Below are 19097 nucleotides of genomic sequence, written 5' to 3' on the forward strand. Positions count from 1 at the left end.
CTAAAATTACACTCGCCCTCCTTTTTCAGATGTCATTGCCTTTATATACTGTCTATGCTCATTGCAGTGTCAAAGTTGCACGACAAGGGGCGTCATTTCACCGCTATGAAATCAATGTATTTGCTCCCATTTTTACGAGTCACAATGCAAACTAGATGTCGATTTGATCTAATTTAGTTTACTTAGTTTCTTTTTATATATATATATATATATATATATATGTGTAAAACAACATGGAACACTTTTCATTTTCATTATAAGGACACTTTTTCTAAATATATATTTTGAAATTTTGTGTTTCACAGAAGAAAGAAAGTCACAGTTTTGGAAAGACACGAGGATGAGTAAAATTATGACATATTTTCTCGATATATGTGACATCTATAGTATCATTTTCCATTTTCTGTGTAGCAGACTTCTCATCAGCTGCAGTAAAAGTGACAAACACACCCACTTTTCTTCATTTTAATAGAAGACAGAACATAAGAACCTCATCATAAACCACTTTAAACCACATTTTCAATGTTTAATAAGAGGACCAAAGACTTTTTTGAAACTGTAATAAACGTTTCTATCGTTACTTTGTATTGTCCAGGAAATCTCTAATACAAGCTAAGCCAGACTTCACTTACTATAATCTAGATTAACAAACACCGGCTTAAGACACCCTTAACAGCTGTGTATCATTGTCCAATGGAGAACCCGAAAAACAGCTCACGGGGAGGGATCATTAATCAGACTTTAAAGTACTTTAATATTTTCCATCACGAACATCCTGAGATACAAAATAAATACTTCAAACAAAACAAAAAATACTTCCAATAGACTTCATTATGAAAACACAGTCCAATTCGTTCTTTTCATACAATATACAGAGTTCACAACATCACCCATACAAAATGTATCATATTTTATACACCTACAACATATGGTATGTATATTTAAAAAAATAGGTCCTCTAGATGACCCATAAACTCCAACCATTTGTCACTCTGAAACTGTTGTTTTCTAAGATGCCCATCAAATTCATTCTCAATTCCAATATAAATATGTACATATATATATTTATTTATATATATATATGTATATTTAACCTCTGTTGACATTTGAGTTGGTCCTTGAAACTGTGCAGTAACACAGGTCACTGCCCCTGAACCTCAAAAAACTTATCAAGTCTGTCCTTTCTGTGAAATAGTAGAGGTAAAGAAGAAGAAGGAACAGGAAATACATTCCAAGCGAATGATGGAACTCCATTTAGCATAGTCGTTCCTTTGAAATGTGTAGGACGGCAGCACATTAAAGATCAGCATACAGAAAAAATAAGTTAATGCACAACACTGCTTTGGTACAAATTAATATCTTCACTGTCCTGCATCAGAAGAAAAATATCTCCTGACGGCAGCTGGAAGACGCATGTACGCATTTGTATGTCTGCGTGTGTACTGTAACAAAGATATGCTGCAGCGGACACCTGAAGTCTTCATAACTGATATCTAAATCTCCCTCTGTGTTTATTTAAACTGTGCACATTTAAAAGTGAGCTGCGCTCTCGCTTCGGCAGGAGGGAAAGGGCGGCAGCAAGGGGACAGTAAGCAATAGGTACACTGCCCGAGAAAGCAAGAAGGCCCCGATTCCCACAATGCATCCTGCTCAGCCTAGAATCCACAGCTCAGTCTTCTTCCAGCTCTTCCTCATCCTCTTCTCTTAACTCCACGATGTCGTCCATGCGGCCCCCGGCCCTGACCTCGTTCATGGGGGCAGAGTCCTCCCCGTCAATGGTCAAGTCTTCATCTGAGTCTTTCTTTTTCTTCTGTGTGGGCAGAAAGTCATTTTACACCAACGCACTGGCCGGGTTTCACTGATTAAACACGAGCAGAACCTATTTATGTTTAAAGCATTCATAAGCCATCCTTACATAATTTGTCATATCAAACCGAATGTGACATTTTATGATAGAATGGTTTACAAAGGTTTTACAATGAAATATGTGATGCAGAGTTTGTAAAAGGTAACACTTTGCAATAAGGTGTCATTTGTTAACATTAGTTAATGCATGAGCTAACAATAAGCAATATATTGTATACAGCATTTATTAACCTTTGTTAATGCTACTTAGTTCGTTCACAGTGCATTAACTAATGTTAACAGATGCAACTTTTGATCTTAAAAACGTATTAGTAAATGTTGAGATTAACATTAGCTAAGATTAATAAATGCTGTAGAAGTATCTTTCATTGTTATTTCATTTAATTAGCTAAAAAACTTATTGTGAAGTGTTACTATATACAATTACAATTTAATTTACAAAACAAGAATGGAGCATTTTGTGCCACTATATGGGGTATGTTGGGAAATAGAGATGAGAAACCACATAGGATTTTTAAAAATAAGAGTTTTCATTCATGAAATAATAAAAATGTAAAGAGTAATGTACAATACTGTTCAAAAGTTTGTGGTCGAAAAGATCTGTTTACTCTCTTTACTTGCCAAGGCTGCGTTTATATGATGCAGTAAAAACATTAATATTGTGAAAAATAACTGTTTTCCATTTAAATTTATTTTAAAATGTAATTTATTTCTATGATGGCAAAGCTGAATTTGAAGCACATGATCCTTCAGAAATTATTCTAATATGCTTATTTTCTGCTCAAGAAATGTTTCTTATAATCAACATTGATATTTTTGTAGAAACTGTGATACATTTTTCAGGATTATTTGCTGAATAAAAGTTTAAAATAACAGAATTTACTTTTGCAACATGTTAAATGACAAACTGATATTTATGGGGGAAAGTCCTTGTTCTTAAATCTACCTTCATGACATGACATAGTCTTATACATCTGTGTGGTTTTATTGTGTTTACTTGTTCAGGCAAAAGTTTAACTTGGAAGACTGAATAATAATCCTTCTTGAATTTTGAAATGAGCATACAAAATCACTGCTAGAGAAAACACATTTATGTAACTGGACTTTTGACTGGACTGGACTTTATTTATTGAAATAACTACCCTCAGTCTCCTGTGTGTGTGTGCTTATAATCCACAATACAGTATTGGAATGAACATGTCTGGAGATTCATGGCCATTGTGTTAGCGCAGAACTGAATATGTATTGCTCTTTTACTGTATTAACTATTCAAATAGAAAGCAACTTTAATCATCAGAAAAACCTACAGGCTTCAGTGTTATTGTACCTGTTTTCGGTAGACATAGCATGCTGCGATTGCAACCATAGTAGACTCCCCAAGGAAACCAGCCAGCAGAGATCCAACACCAAGTGTGGCCCCATGTACCCTGCACAATTTGAGCATAAAAAGCTTTCTAACAAGTCTAATACATTTTAATATACAATTTACAAGTCTGATGCACTAAAGTACAGCAATTAGTAATATGCATGTTTCAGGTTTCTACTCGGTAATGGTGTAGAATCAAGCACAACACACTTACCCCATGTAAGGCAGCACTATGAGACTGGTGATGAGGACAATGATGCGGAGGACAGAGCTGGGTGCCAGGACAAAGGTTTTCTTCAGGGTCATGAGCCAACCAGTCAGGTGAGCACGAATCGTCACTGATGATAAAAAACAAAAGAGAATTCAGTTCATGCAAATTCGGTCTCAAGCAATCATGTGAACATGTTTTACACGCCAGTGATTGCTTGGCTATCAGTATCGTTATATCATAAAAGTCGAGTACAATAAAATTCGAAGGTACTTTGAGCTCTCATTGTGATTCTTTCTCTCTCAGTTTCTGTAAGCCTGGAGCATTGTAACTGAAGCATGACCTTTGCCTTTTCAAATGGACATTTTTTTAAAGAGCAACTGGTCCCCCTAAGACCATCTGTCCATTTGATGATGCACTGCACATCAGACCCTAGATCAACCATTTTTGTTTGTCATGAGAAGGCCCCTGGAGAATTTGCAGCTACAAGACTTTACAGAAAGTTCTGCAGATTTAAACAGAATTTGAACATGGGTCATTCACAAAGTTCAATATACACTACTGTTCAAATGTTGGGGTCAGTACCATTTTTTCCAAGAAATTAATACTTTTATTCAGCAATGACGCATTAATTTGATCAAAAGTGACAGTAAAGGCATTTAGGCCTGGTTTCACAGACAGGGCTTAGATTAAACCAGGATTAGGCCTTAGTTCAATTAGGGCATTTAAGTAGCTTTTATAAACGTGCCTTAGAAAGAAACATTACTGGTGTGCATCTTGAGACACAACAATAGCACTGACATATTTTAAGATGTTTCAGAACAAGTTGCTTTCAGTTAAAACAGCGCAAACATGCATTTTAGTCTGGGAATAGCTTAAGCCTTGTCTGTGAAACCAAGGGTTATAATGTTATAGAAGATTTTTATTTCAGAGAAATGCTGTTCTTTTGAACTCTCAATTTATCAGATACGGTATATCCTGAAAAAATCCCTTTGGATCGTAAATCGATTTGGATAAAAGTCTGCTAAATCTGCTAAATGATTCAATGAAAATGTAAAATGTATCATGGTTTCTCAAAATTGTGTAAAATGTTTGTGTCTTTATGGAAATCTACTAAAAGTGCAATACCTGGAATGGGAAAGAAGGAGAAAATCCGTAATGGGGCGATACACAGCTCAGCAAAGGCATGATCTACTCCTATGATATCCACCAGGATCCTCTCAGAAATGTGTGGCGCCCAGAACACCACAAAACAGAGCTGCACAGAAGAAGACAGACTACCTGAATGGGACTATATAGAAAATCTCACATAACATAACATAACATAACATAACATAACATAACATAACATAACATAACATAACATAACATAACATAACATAACATAACATAACAAAATAGGACAAAGTCAATAAATAAAATAAAATAAAATATAATATTCACCAAAAAAAAATATATATGTACAGCGAGGAAAATAAGTATTTGAACACCCTGCTATTTTGCAAGTTCTCCCACTTAGAAATCATGGAGGGGTCTGAAATTGTCATCGTAGGTGCATGTCCACTGTGAGAGACATAATCTAAAAAAAAAAATCCAGAAATGACAATGTATGATTTTTTAACTATTTATTTGTATGATACAGCTGCAAATAAGTATTTGAACACCTGAGAAAATCAATGTTAATATTTGGTACAGTAGCCTTTGTTTGCAATTACAGAGGTCAAACGTTTCCTGTAGTTTTTCACCAGGTTTGCACACACTGCAGGAGGGATTTTGGCCCACTCCTCCACACAGATCTTCTCTAGATCAGTCAGGTTTCTGGGATGTCGCTGAGAAACACGGAGTTTGAGCTCCCTCCAAAGATTCTCTATTGGGTTTAGGTCTGGAGACTGGCTAGGCCACGCCAGAACCTTGATATGCTTCTTACAGAGCCACTCCTTGGTTATCCTGGCTGTGTGCTTCGGGTCATTGTCATGTTGGAAGACCCAGCCTCGACCCATCTTCAATGCTCTAACTGAGGGAAGGAGGTTGTTCCCCAAAATCTTGCAATACATGGCCCCGGTCATCCTCTCCTTAATACAGTGCAGTCGCCCTGTCCCATGTGCAGAAAAACACCCCCAAAGCATGATGCTACCACCCCCATGCTTCACAGTAGGGATGGTGTTCTTGGGATGGTACTCATCATTCTTCTTCCTCCAAACACGTTTAGTGGAATTATGACCAAAAAGTTCTATTTTGGTCTCATCTGACCACATGACTTTCTCCCATGACTCCTCTGAATCATCCAAATAGTCATTGGCAAACTTAAGATGGGCCTTGACATGTGCTGGTTTAAGCAGGGGAACCTTCCGTGCCATGCATGATTTCAAACCATGACGTCTTAGTGTATTACCAACAGTAACCTTGGAAACGGTGGTCCCAGCTCTTTTCAGGTCATTGACCAGCTCCTCCCGTGTAGTTCTGGGCTGATTTCTCACCTTTCTTAGGATCATTGAGACCCCACGAGGTGAGATCTTGCATGGAGCCCCAGTCCGAGGGAGATTGACAGTCATGTTTAGCTTCTTCCATTTTCTAATGATTGCTCCAACAGTGGATCTTTTTTCACCAAGCTGCTTGGCAATTTCCCCGTAGCCCTTTCCAGCCTTGTGGAGGTGTACAATTTTGTCTCTAGTGTCTTTGGACAGCTCTTTGGTCTTGGCCATGTTAGTAGTTGGATTCTTACTGATTGTATGGGGTGGACAGGTGTCTTTATGCAGCTAACGACCTCAAACAGGTGCATCTAATTTAGGATAATAAATGGAGTGCAGGTGGACATTTTAAAGGCAGACTAACAGGTCTTTGAGGGTCAGAATTCTAGCTGATAGACAGGTGTTCAAATACTTATTTGCAGCTGTATCATACAAATAAATAGTTAAAAAATCATATATTGTGATTTCTGGATTTTTTTTTTTAGATTATGTCTCTCACAGTGGACATGCACCTACGATGACAATTTCAGACCCCTCCATGATTTCCAAGTGGGAGAACTTGCAAAATAGCAGGGTGTTCAAATACTTATTTTCCTCACTGTATTCCTGGTTATTTCTGTGAAAAGGCACTCTGATGGTACTGGTTATCTAGCGGAATGTAATATAGTATATAGCATGTTAATTTTAGAGCCAGCACACATCTGGAAGCTGGTATATTATACTTACCCTGTTGACACAGCTATCAAAACACTATCATTTACACTCATAAGTGTTTATATCTATCTGGGTGGAGAAGAGCCTTTGAAATGTGGGTAACAGCACTGGAATTAGAAGCGTATGCACAGATATGTATGGCCAGACACAAGGCACAAGGAGCTGAGAGCAGATCTCAACACTTGCGACAACTCCTTAAAATCAACAACACAAGCCAACCATCAATGATATTTAATTAACAATAAAGTCCAAAGGGGAAATTTCTAAGCAAAATGTTGATATAAAATCTAGATGCCTTTGAGTTAAAATGTAAAGAAACCATAGTATTCATCCATAGTGGCACATTCATGCAACATTTTAGTGAAGAAGCCATCTGGGCAAAACAATATAGCGCTTACATAAGAGATTAAACACAAGCCTTGCTGTACTAATGACAGACTCATACTAATACAATTATGATTCTCCCTCCACATCACTGACAGAGAAGTGAAATTATGGAATAAAAATGATCACTGTAGTGAAATACTACGCAGGCTTTTATCTAGGCCAGGGAGGGAAGATATGACCCGGTTACAGAAGCAGACAGCATCAATTAATCATTTAGCTTGACTCTAAAAGTACTCACAATAACAAAACACAATATCCCTAATGCACTCCTTACGGCTTTACAACTATGTGTTTAGTAGCTGAATAAAGAAGCCTTTGGATTTTTGTCTATTGCATTTTAAATTCAGGGGACAAATGGAAGAATAAAATATATATATAAAATATTTTTTTTACTGATTACGCTATGTGGGTTTATATATTATACATGTAAAAAAAAAAAGGCAGCAAAGTATATAAAAGAAAACCACCAACTAAGTGCGCTGTAGCCAGATTTAACTACTGATTAGACATGACCCTATTTAGGGTGACCAGACGTCCCGTTTTCAGCTCTATTTTTAGTGTCCCAGCTTAGGAAAAAATCTTGTTTTGTCCCGTATTACTTCTTGGGTGATCATAAAAGGGTGCAGTAGTCTTCTGTCATGCGAGAATGGCTAATCAAATGTACTCATCATATGATATTTTGGAGAACACAATTACCATCCAATCACAGTTCGTTATCGAGTAAACTTGCAGTAAGTGAAGGCGGGATATTAGAGAGCGTGGAGGAGATCAAGTCAGATGTGAAGATGTCAAAGAAGCGCGTGTTTACATTTAATGAGGATCTTCAAAAAGAGTTTAACAAGTTATTACGCGCAGTAAGTTGTGAAAAAAAGAACTCATGGTATCAGGCTGAATGACACACACCAGATGCGCTCTTTCAGACAGAGCTCTTTCAAACTCTGCCTGAATTCAGTTCTCTTTGCGCCTGAATGGTCAAATACAGACACAGCTGTCAAAATGCCCATCATGTGGAGTATCTCACTTAAATACAGTCAGTTACAGCTTAAGTGAAGTGAACTAACTAACTCTATCTGCCATGTTTAATTTTCGTGCTTTCCATCTATAGGCTGTTTTGATTGACAGATAGAAAGCTCTTCCTGATTGGCTAAACAAAAAATATGACTGCAGCCCACGGTCACAATAAACTCCCACAGCACCTTTAAAGTCCCTGAACTTCAGCAAACTGCAGATACCAAAATATGAAACAAGCTTTATTAAAGCCAGACGGAGAACGAAGATTGAGAATGTGGATTAACTTACTGTTATAGAAAGAGCCAAACAAACAAAAGTGAAGCGCTTGATGTCGGATTTTGTCACAACTGCACTGCTGCTGGCCAACTTGTTGCTCGGGTTATTCTAGAAAATGAGAAGAGAACAAAGACAAACAGCAGACGTGAGGAAAGCAGTTAATTTCTTCTTTATAATGTACAATGTTTTGAGCATTTATAATGTACACTATCATTCAAAAGTTTGGGGTCAGTAAGATTTTTTTTTAAAGAAATTAATACTTTTATTCAGCAAGGATGCATTTAATTGATCAAAAGTCACAGTAAAGATATTTATTATATGAAAAAATGTATCACTGTTTCCACAATATTAAGAAAAAATTAAAGCAGCACAAAAATATGAAGCAGCACAGCTGTTGTCAACATTGATAATACTAAGAAATATTTCATTTGAACAAGAGCTGTTGAAAACTCAGCTTTGCCATCACATGATTAAATTACATTAATTACAGTTATTTTGAATTGTAATAATATTTCACAGTATTATTTATTTATTTTTTTTCAAGTTATGTTTTTGGTCTTTTTGTGCCTTTATTTGATAGGACAGTAGAGATTCTGACAGGAAAGCGTGGGGTGGAGAGAGAGGGGAAGGGGATCGGCAAAGGACCTCGAGCTGGGAATCGAACTCGGGTCGCCGGAGGCGCAGTTGCGCTATATGTCGGCACGTTAACCATGGGGCTATTGGCACCGACACAGTATTACTTTTTTAACTGTATTTTTGGTCAAATAAATGTAGCCTTGGTGAGCATAAGTGACCTTACTGAAAAACATTTATTTTTCAAATCTTACAGACCTTTAAAGAGTAATGTAGATCATCTTTATCCATTAAAAAATTATCTACGGTTGGCCAGCCACCTGCAGCCAGAGAACGTCAACCCATTTCCTGTGGACTTCCTAATTGTGGATCCTGAGTCATTTTTCTTTGGGAAAATATCCATAAATAACACCACACCACTGTGCGCCTTTTTAATTACAGTCTCTGGGACTCTAGCTGCAGGTCTGTCTCCATGAACCCACTCTGTTTACCCAAAAAATAATTGCTTTGTCATAAAGTAGAACAAGATAATAGACATACTGCAGTATTAGCACGAAAGGTGGAAGATATAAACTAATTTAGTCATCCCTTGAGACAAAGTTAGACAGTGTGGTATAAATTAAAAAGCAAAAAACTGCACACTGATTCCTTTTACTGATCATTCAGGAAGAATACTGGGAGGAGATGATGAACTTAAGTATATATGCAGAGGATGGTCAGCATTAAGCAGTCTGAGTAGTGTATGTTTAAGGATTAAAAAAAAATGTTAGTTGAAATAACAACAAACACTTACCTTGTCAAATGCAGGGTAAACAGCTCTGAGTTCAGTGAGCCAGCCATATGGCATGTGACCCACTGGATATGTTGCTGTGAGAACTGCAACAGCCTAGAAAACAACGGAAAGATGATGGTAACATTAAACAGCCACAATCTAATCTGTTTATAATGTACGAGCTGAGTGACGTAAAATATTTCTGACATCTAGGCACCAAACAACTAAAGTGACATTAAAACTTGTTTTGTCATTACAGTAATTGTTTAAACCTAGATTTAAAAATAATGCAGGAGAAAAAGTGGTAAAGTTGGTCCATAAATGCAGCACTCAGGATGCAAAGACCCAGTTATCCCACTCTATGATGAAATGAGCACTATGAGATTAAATGAGTTTTATTATTATGTGTTATTTTAGTATTTATTTGCTATTACTGTATTTCTGTCATGACAACTCTCTGAGAGATTATAGCGACCAAGTGAGATAAGGACCTATCAGCCTGCAATTTTAGTACTTAAACTTATTTTAGTAAAAGTTTTTCATTTAATATTTATATTTTATTTCAAATGCCGATTTTTTTAAAATAGTTTTAGTTAACAACAAAATCAAGTCCAACTCTGTTTACATCTGACAGCACTGCTTAAAGTAAAAATAGATTGCAAATTGGTAATTTAGAAGAACTAAAACATTTCCTCCAACCCTTCTCAGCATATTTTCATAGCAAAAAAATATGCAGAGCTGCTGAAGCCTTTCACTATGTATAGCCAAGTTTAAATATTAGCTACATATTCTCACATATGCTGTATCTAAATGACTGAAAATAATGATTATGACTACAAGTTGATATTTAAATACTGTAAAGGCATCAGTGCTTATGCCAGACTAACCTCTGTGGCAGCTGTGCTTCCTTTCAGATCCCGTGACACAAACAGGTTGACGATGGGTCTGCTAATCCGCTGCGTAGCCAGGATAAGAGCCAACGGCCACCAAAAGCTTAGCATCTTTTTAATAGTGGCATCACCCTATTACACAGAGGTATAAACAATACTAACATATCAATACAGATTGTCAGTATATAGCACACATTTGAAGGGGCAGAGCAAGGAGAAATTAGTATAAAAAAACAATAAACTGACCAATGTAGCTGTGATACTAAACTGAGAAGGACAATAGCAACAGATTTACACAATAAAATGCCAGTTGGTTGAATTGGTGTAAAGAGAGTCAATGGACGTACCCCAACCTCTGGCCCACTGGAGTCAGGGATGTTGTCATGAACGGTCCTGTAGTACCCCAAACCAACGATAGTGAAGCGTACCAAAGCTCCCATATACAGAGAGAGGATTGGGATCAACAAGGGCTCCACACACTCCAGGTGACTGTGGAGCAAAATAGCCACAAATACAACCTAGAGAGAGAGAGAGAGAGAGAGAGAGAGAGAGAGAGAGAGAGAGAGAGAGAGAGAGAGAGAGAGAGAGAGAGAGAGAGAGAGAGAGAGAAAGAGAGAAAGAGAGAAAGAGAGATAAAGAGAAAGAGAGAGAGAGAGAGAGAGAGAGAGAGAGAGAGAGAGAGAGAGAGAGAGAGAGAGAGAAAGAGAGAGAAAGAGAAAGAGAAAGAGAGAGAGAGAGAGACTGATTATAATGGCAGTGATAAATATGGCAGTGATAAATATAGCCATTCTCATGACACATACAGACTATTATTAATTCAAACCCAAATACATGATAAATAACAACTAATTAAACCACGGCTATGAAGAGCATTGACATTATAGATAACCCATTATATCACATTATCTCACCTTCAATTATCCTTTATACACAACCATATTCACATCCACAGAACATTGAAAATATAAACAACACTAACATATCAATACAGATTGTAAATATGCATCTGAAATCATGCACTTACCTGTGCAACAACATCAGAAATAGAGGCACATCCCACCAGGAGACTGTGCTTGTGCTTCAGAAGGATTCCAGCATGAGTCCAGGCCTGGAACCAGAGACAAGAGCTAATATCAACTGTCACTAATCCAATCCACTTTTTTTCCTGATGAGCCTACTGCGTTTTAGATTATAGAAGCCACTTCCAGTTTGGGAATGTTGCACTCAAAAAGACTGAGACAAACCAATTCAAATCATAAGGTTGCGCTAAAAAAAAAAAAAAAAAACGTACAAATGCGCTACAAATAATCCTTATCCATCAGTGACTAAATAAGCTGCAAGATTTCTTTCATGTTCTATTTTCAGACGTCAGCTTGATATTTTTAATGTGAAATTGTCAGGGTTTTGTCACTTCTGTCTAGTGTATTTCTTGGTTCTGTGACAGAGCTCTGACACTCCTGTTTTGTCATGTCTCTCTTGTCTGTATGCTTTGTTACATGTGCGCGGCGTGGTGTTCGGATGATGTTCTCTTAACCGTATGTTGCACTTAACTATATTCTCCTTTTGAAGTGATTCCAATCATATTTTAAGCAATTCAAAACCATCACGGTGAACAGTGTGCATCTGATGTGTCTCAGCTGAAGGAAATAATCCATTATTGATCAGCTTTAATATATCGGCCCAATTTTTTCATTGGGATGATAACAATAACATTAAAAATGAAAATATAGCAGCCGATACCGATATGGTCATCCCTAATATCCCTACTACAGTGCATTTGTTGTCTGTTCTATTCTCCCAATTTAATTTACGATATATCCCATGAATAATTCACTGGAATGTACTAAGAATCTCTTGTTTTTCTCCCCAAATCCTCATGTCTCCTTCCAGGTTTGTTTTCACACGGCCGAATTAAAATGTAATTGTCTCCCCTTTTCACTTTTAATCTTCTAATCTTCACTTCTTTTACACTGTTAAATTTATATTTAATGTGTGATGGTTAGAGTAGGATAATGTCATCTCATTGTACCAGTTTTTTAAAAATGCTTATTATTGCATCCATAGAGTGAACCTTTAACTGATTGTTTACAGTTTAACATATTATATTAAATTGTAGGGTGTATTTTACTCATATAGTACTATATTGATGCATTTGCATACTATATATTTATGATAACATTGCAAAGCCATTAAAATAAACATTATTCATGACATTATTCATGTAGTTTTATATTACAGTATCCACTACCATTCAAAGTTCTTGAGTCTGATTTTGTATGCATTTATCTGATCAAAATATTAAAATTAACAGTAATATTGTGAAATATTTTTACACTTTAAAGTAACTGTTTTCTATTTTATATGCGTGATCCTGGACCACAAAACCAGTCACAAGGGTCAATTTTTTGAAATTGAGATTTATACATCATCTGAAAGCTGAATAAATATGCCTTTCATTGATGTATGGTTAGTTATGATAGGACAATATTTGGCCGAGATACAACTATTTGAAAATCTGGAATCTGAGGGTCGAAAAAAATCGAAACATTGAGAAAATCGCCTTTAAAGTTGTCCATTTATGTTCTCGCTTTTGCTGCATCCACTCACAAAAATAATTTTTTGATATATTTACAGTAGGAAATGTACAAAATATCTTCATGGAACATGATCTTTACTTAATATCCTAATGATTTTTGGCATAAAAGAAAAATCGATAATTTTGACCCATACAATGTATTGTTGGCTATTGCCACAAATACACCCGTGCGGTTTTCTGATCCAGGGTCACATATTTCAAAATATAATTTACTCCTGGATTTTCTGTATAATTACTCCAGTCTTGGTGCTCAAGAAACATTTCTAATTATTAGCAATGTCCTAAATAGTTTTGCTGCTTAGCATTTATATGTAGTTCCATTTGTTTATAAAAAAAAATAGTTGAGTTCAATTTCTAGTCTAGAGACATAACACTTAACAAAACATTGCTGCAGTTTAACCTCCATTGAGAGGCACAGGACGTTCTGCGTGGGCTGTTATTTATCCAAAGGAGCTTGATGGTTTTCCAGATCTGAATAGGCTCTGATGCCTGGCTGTACCACACGATTAAACACACACACACTCTCTGCCCATCTGTGCCAGGCAGACGAGCCAGATCTGACGGTCAGAGCAAGAACTTATTATGACATTACGACCGAATATCTCCAGAGATGTTATGTCACTCACCATGGCGTCAAGTAAAGGAAAAGCAGCCAGATAGAAAAACGCCTTCCGGGTCTTACTCCCCACAGACTCATCCACATGATGCAGTTTGTTAATGATGTAATAGCCAAGATCTGTGTAGGCTAAACAAGGAAAAGTGATAACAAGATTAATTTGTATATTTATCAATAATGTACACAAATGACATGCAAGGACACAGAAGTTCTAATATTATATTATATTACTCTGGGATAGGCATCCCTGTGACCCTACATAGAATAAGTTGTGGAGAATGGATGGATAATATAATATAATTTTAAAAATAACATGCAAAGACAGAAGTTCTCATGTCTCCCATGTCTTTTCCCTTTTTCTCAGTAATGTGTGCAGTGACGTGATCCACAGATGGATGACAGCCCTACAAAACTCAGTGTCTGTGCAAATGGGCAAAAGTCTGAGACCGCACGCAAGATGATGGAGTGTGACCATGTTATGTTAACAGACTATAAGTTCTTCATTTAAAAGCACATCATTAAGTGCGGCAGATAGGTGTTGGCATAGTGGTGAAAAATTCATGCCCTCCTCCAAGAGGGTGGTGGTTTGTATCCTATATCCCTCGAGGTTACCCTGGCAACATTCTTTCTTCATGCACTCATAGCAGTAACCGTCACATGGGCACTGCGGAGCAGCTGAAAATGGCTCCAATTTTTTGCTTTGTGTGTAAATGACTATTTGTGTAAATGCAAATGAATTTGGGGTAGAGAAACTGACGTATTCAAGGTGAATATCCTTCATTCTTCTAGTTAAATGACTAATTACACTGCAAATTTAGACTGTTTAAAGACGATTGGACCGTTTTTAACCACAACCCACAAACTTAAGTATTTGTAATTTGGTAAATATGGGTGGCAGAACTTATTTCCTGCTGAGTAGGAGTGCAGTATTTTGCCCAATTTGTTTAATGACAATATAATAATAGAGGACGAACGAAGATCCGAAAATAAATGGCAATCTACTACCCCCGTGAGTTTGGATAGTTTGTTTGAGAGAGGCCTCTCCATTCACAGGGAGTACACTGGACAGGCATGTAGTAACCTGGCAAAAAAGCCTTTCCGTCAACACAGCGGATGAACCGTGTTTGGAATATAATGTTCCTTTGTGCAATGACTTTTCCAGAGAATAGTTACATCTGCCTTCTATGAGTAGAGTCTGCGTGATTAAGACCATTTGAGGTCCTTCTCCAGTCATAACACCGCTTACTAAGTCTACCATCATGACATATTTGTTTAGAAAAGTGCAAAACAAATCGCTGTGCCCTGTACATTTAGTACAAACGCATGCAAGAGTTGGAGTGAGGAAATGATAGACTGGCAGACTGACCAATGAGAGAATGGAAAATGATAGCCACGGTTCCTGCAGCGACCATACAGAGGACCGCCTTGGTTCTGTCCCGTTTGCTGTTGACAAACACCAGCCCTACGTTCTTGAAATCACTCATAGGGCCTGTGAAGAACTTCATGAGGGAGTAGGCCAGACCATAGCTGGCCAGCATTTCCACAGCATCCTCTTTGACTGCTGCTATTCCCCTGTTTAAAGCCTGTTTAGGAAGAGAGAGAAATTATACAAATTTATCAGAAACACCTTTTTTCCAGCATTATAGAAAAAAACAGGCTAGTAGAGTGATTAAAATAATCCAGATTTAGTCGCATTATCAATTTTCTAAAGTGGAGGGATGAATTGAAATGGTGATAAACTATCACCCCGCATTGGATTCTTTAACACAAAGAGGGTTTTATACCCAAGATATACAGCACTACCCCTGTATCAACTGACTAAATGCCTTTCATGGCATGTCCCCCAGAAAAGGATCTAAATGTGAGGACTGGTATTTGCTACGCTGGATAGGTTTGTGTTACACGGGACCGCTGGCTTCTCTCTCTTTTAAGCTGAATATGTGTAAAAAAAAAAAACTTTAGTGTCACAATGCACCATGTGCTGCTAAATATCACAGTATAAAAGTCTGTACACTGTCCATCAAGGAACATTTCTAAGCAGAAAAAGGAAGAAGAGTTATAAGATTACATTTATTCATGGACTTTTATTGAGATAAACACCTGAAAAGTGTGATCAGAATCAAAAGTCAATGTAGTCTCAAACCTCTCAAAGAAAGTGGAGATAGAGTAACTCTAAAGTGTCTCAATGATAACCGACTTTATTGTGACAATAAAGCTGTAAAATATATCCAGAATATATCCCCGTCACATGAGAAGGTGATTTGTAAATGTGTCAGATGTCAAACTTGTTGGAAAATGCTGAGGTGTACATAAGTTCTGCTTGCTCTTCAAGTTGTAGGTGTTACTGCACAATTAAATAACCATTGCTGTCCCGTCCTCGACTCTAACCTGGTGGCACCATTCTGTAACATTTACTGTTTAAGGAGAACATCGCTTATGTTTAAATCTTAAGATTTCGTTTGGATGAAACAGTAGATAATCAGTCACATAATTAATGAGCAGCAAGTCCTGTACAATAAGAGATAAAGTCAAAAGGACACATGAATGTACGCTTTTTTTCCTCCTTATCTGCTGCCTTCTTCTGACTCTCTTTGTCTGCCGCTTCATCTCCAACGTCTTACAACAATGTGCAGAGAGATAATGGATGTCTGTTAATGTGGGCAGACAGGCTCTTAGGGTTCCTGCTCACATTTCTTCTTTCTGCTATAAGTGATTCTGAAAAATTTATTTTGTATCTAACAAAAACAAAAGGCAATATTTCATTCCAGTTTTCCCAAAATCAAATGAATTCTTCAGTGTAGTGACTTGCATCCATCAAATTCATTCTCATTTTGATATGATCTTTACTTACCAAAAAAATAATTTGTCATCATGACAACTGAGGGATTGCATCAACACTCAACATTTCCACATCAATTGCAATTGCAACATCTGGATAAACCAATATGGCCAATATGTTTCTAATAACTGATATTTAAAGCCAGTTTATAGATTTATTTCTGCTTTTTAATACAATAACTTTTCATTATACGGCAACGCTAAAACATTATAAATATAATAAAAACATTTATAATTATTATTATGTAATTGTTAAGCTACTGAACTGAATAACATTTGAAGACTTCAGATGCAAAAGCCATCTGAAATTTTCTTCTAGAATGATCATTTTTATTAAGCTCGTATGTTTAAGTTCAGTAATTTCACTTTAATGACAATTAATAGGTAATTTGCATTGCCATTAAAGTGAAATAACTGAACATAAACATACAAGCATGATAAAAATGATCATTCTAGAAGAAAATTTCAGATGGCACTTAGATGCTTTTGCATCTTAAGTCTTCATTTATTCTCCAGTGTGAAATGTGTAGCTTAACAATTACATAATTATTAAATTTTCTGAATAACAGCCATTTATTTTCCAGTGAAAAGTGTCAAAATCCAAACAATTATGAAATAATGCTATTCAAATATTTTAAGACCCAATATCAAAACACCAATTATCGGTCTGTCTATAATGCCCTCAAACATTCAATAAAAAAAAGTGATTGTGCACAAATATTTGAGTTTAAATAGTGTGAACAATTTTTTTTTTAATCTTTGGAACTCATGATAATGAGAAAGACTTTCCAATGTGTAGAAATGATTTAGTATAACCTCTGGAATTAAACATAAGAGCATCAAAATGAGATGTGAATTACATGAATAAAATATTTGATCAGCCAAGGGTTTTTGTAGCCAACCCATTTAAACATACAGAGACTGCGATAAAATAAATAAATACTGTAAGCCGCAGTACATTTGTTAATGGTTGACAAAAACAAGGCCAGTTCACGCAGAGGTGAAAACAAAAATCAGCCCATCCAAAAGTGCACATTCATCTCTGACAGATTGCTTTTGCATTGTTCGGTGTGACACACGTTATTGGATGCGCTGTATGGCCAGCTGTTGACGAACACAGCTGATCGGCTCATGTTGTTTGTGATGATGCCCTGTTAACGAAGGGCCGCTGTTTGCCCGTTTCCTTACGAAATAAAAGCACATAACCTACGTTAACAACATACTATAACGTTACATGCGCGAGCCAGATAAAAAGACCTCTTGAGGAATGCCATTGCTGCAGTGTTCAGCTCCAAGGATACGCAACCAATCTTACGCCATGAAGTGCTGTTTTTAACGGACAATTCATTCACACTTGCCTGTTCGCCGAGGTCGATGGCTATGTTGGTAATGGCCAGCGGCACCAGGAATCGGATGAGAGGCAAGTAGTGCGTGAGCGCTGGGAATTTCACCATGTTCGCCGGGAAGATAGCGGCAGCACTGCCAACATCAGCTGCTCGGTTCTGGAAGGATGAGAGGCCGGTCACCGCCTGTCGCGTTCTGAGTGTTTTCTAGCAGAAATCCACCGAGATCAGGTCCGTCCCTGCCCTCCTACACAACAACAGCATCATAAACAATGTTCTGGTGCATGGGAAAATAGGAGGGTCACCAGAAATTTCTGCTGACGGCTTCTCCATTGTTCACCCATCAGTGGAGAGGAAAAAGATGCATATAATCGGCCGCGGCGATTAAGTGCGGCACAAGCCATATACATGGAGTCGCTCGGCTCGCCGCTATTCTGCTGTAGATGGCCACTCTGTTTACTGTACTTAAATCATCATCCTTCCTTAACAACACGTGGGAGACGGTCGCTGCATAAAGGCCACTCCTCTTCTAAACGTCACCTGCTGCGTGCAGGGACACATACACTGCTGAACAACACACACGGCTGTCCAAAATTGAGTTCATTCTCAGATAACGGCTTAATGCAACAAGGGGATGAAATGGCCGTCCTCGTCTTTATATCTTACCTGGCTGGCTGCATGTTACACGTTAATTTGACCTGAAATGTTAGCGCAATAAATAAATATCAAATTGAGACAAAGACATTTTAAAAACAAAAATATAGCGACGCTTAAGAATCTCAGTGAAAACCGAACATCTTATTTGTCGGCCAGCAGGTGGGGCTACGGAGCAGGCAAGTCTTGTGAGAAGCACCGCTGTCGGTCAAACTGGCAATTAAAGGGACCGTTCACCCACAAATCACAATCATGCATACATATATCTTTATGACCGTGACCGACATCTCCTTTTGTGCTCCATGTGTTTACTCCTACTCCTGTAGAGAGAGAAATTATCACATCTGCGCAGCCCAAAAGAAACTTTTGTTATATACAAATGCAACAAGCAAAAATATAATTTTCGTTCAAATTAACAAATATATTGAATAGCTCAATAATTTCTCAACCACTAAGGGCCTCAGCAAACCTCCAAGGGGGCTAAAGGACGACTTAAAAATATTTAAACTAATAAATTAT

General features: G+C 37.2%; 1 protein-coding gene across 1 annotated transcript; it reads right to left on the minus strand.

Moving 5' to 3' along the window:
• Positions 1 to 1531: 1531 nt before the first annotated feature.
• On the minus strand, positions 1532 to 18455 carry ankhb (ANKH inorganic pyrophosphate transport regulator b). Its single transcript, XM_084118763.1, has 12 exons — positions 17940 to 18455; positions 15110 to 15326; positions 13754 to 13872; positions 11556 to 11639; positions 10879 to 11049; positions 10529 to 10663; positions 9663 to 9755; positions 8309 to 8404; positions 4569 to 4698; positions 3447 to 3570; positions 3194 to 3293; positions 1532 to 1810 (listed from the first exon to the last, which is right to left on the minus strand). Exons 1-12 carry the CDS (start codon positions 18033 to 18035, stop codon positions 1670 to 1672), a joined length of 1506 nt encoding a protein of 501 aa, XP_083974889.1. The 5' UTR covers positions 18036 to 18455; the 3' UTR covers positions 1532 to 1669.
• Positions 18456 to 19097: the final 642 nt, after the last annotated feature.

The sequence above is a fragment of the Abramis brama genome, assembly GCF_963993115.1.
Source record: "Abramis brama genome assembly, chromosome: 7".
NCBI lineage: Eukaryota > Metazoa > Chordata > Actinopteri > Cypriniformes > Leuciscidae > Abramis > Abramis brama.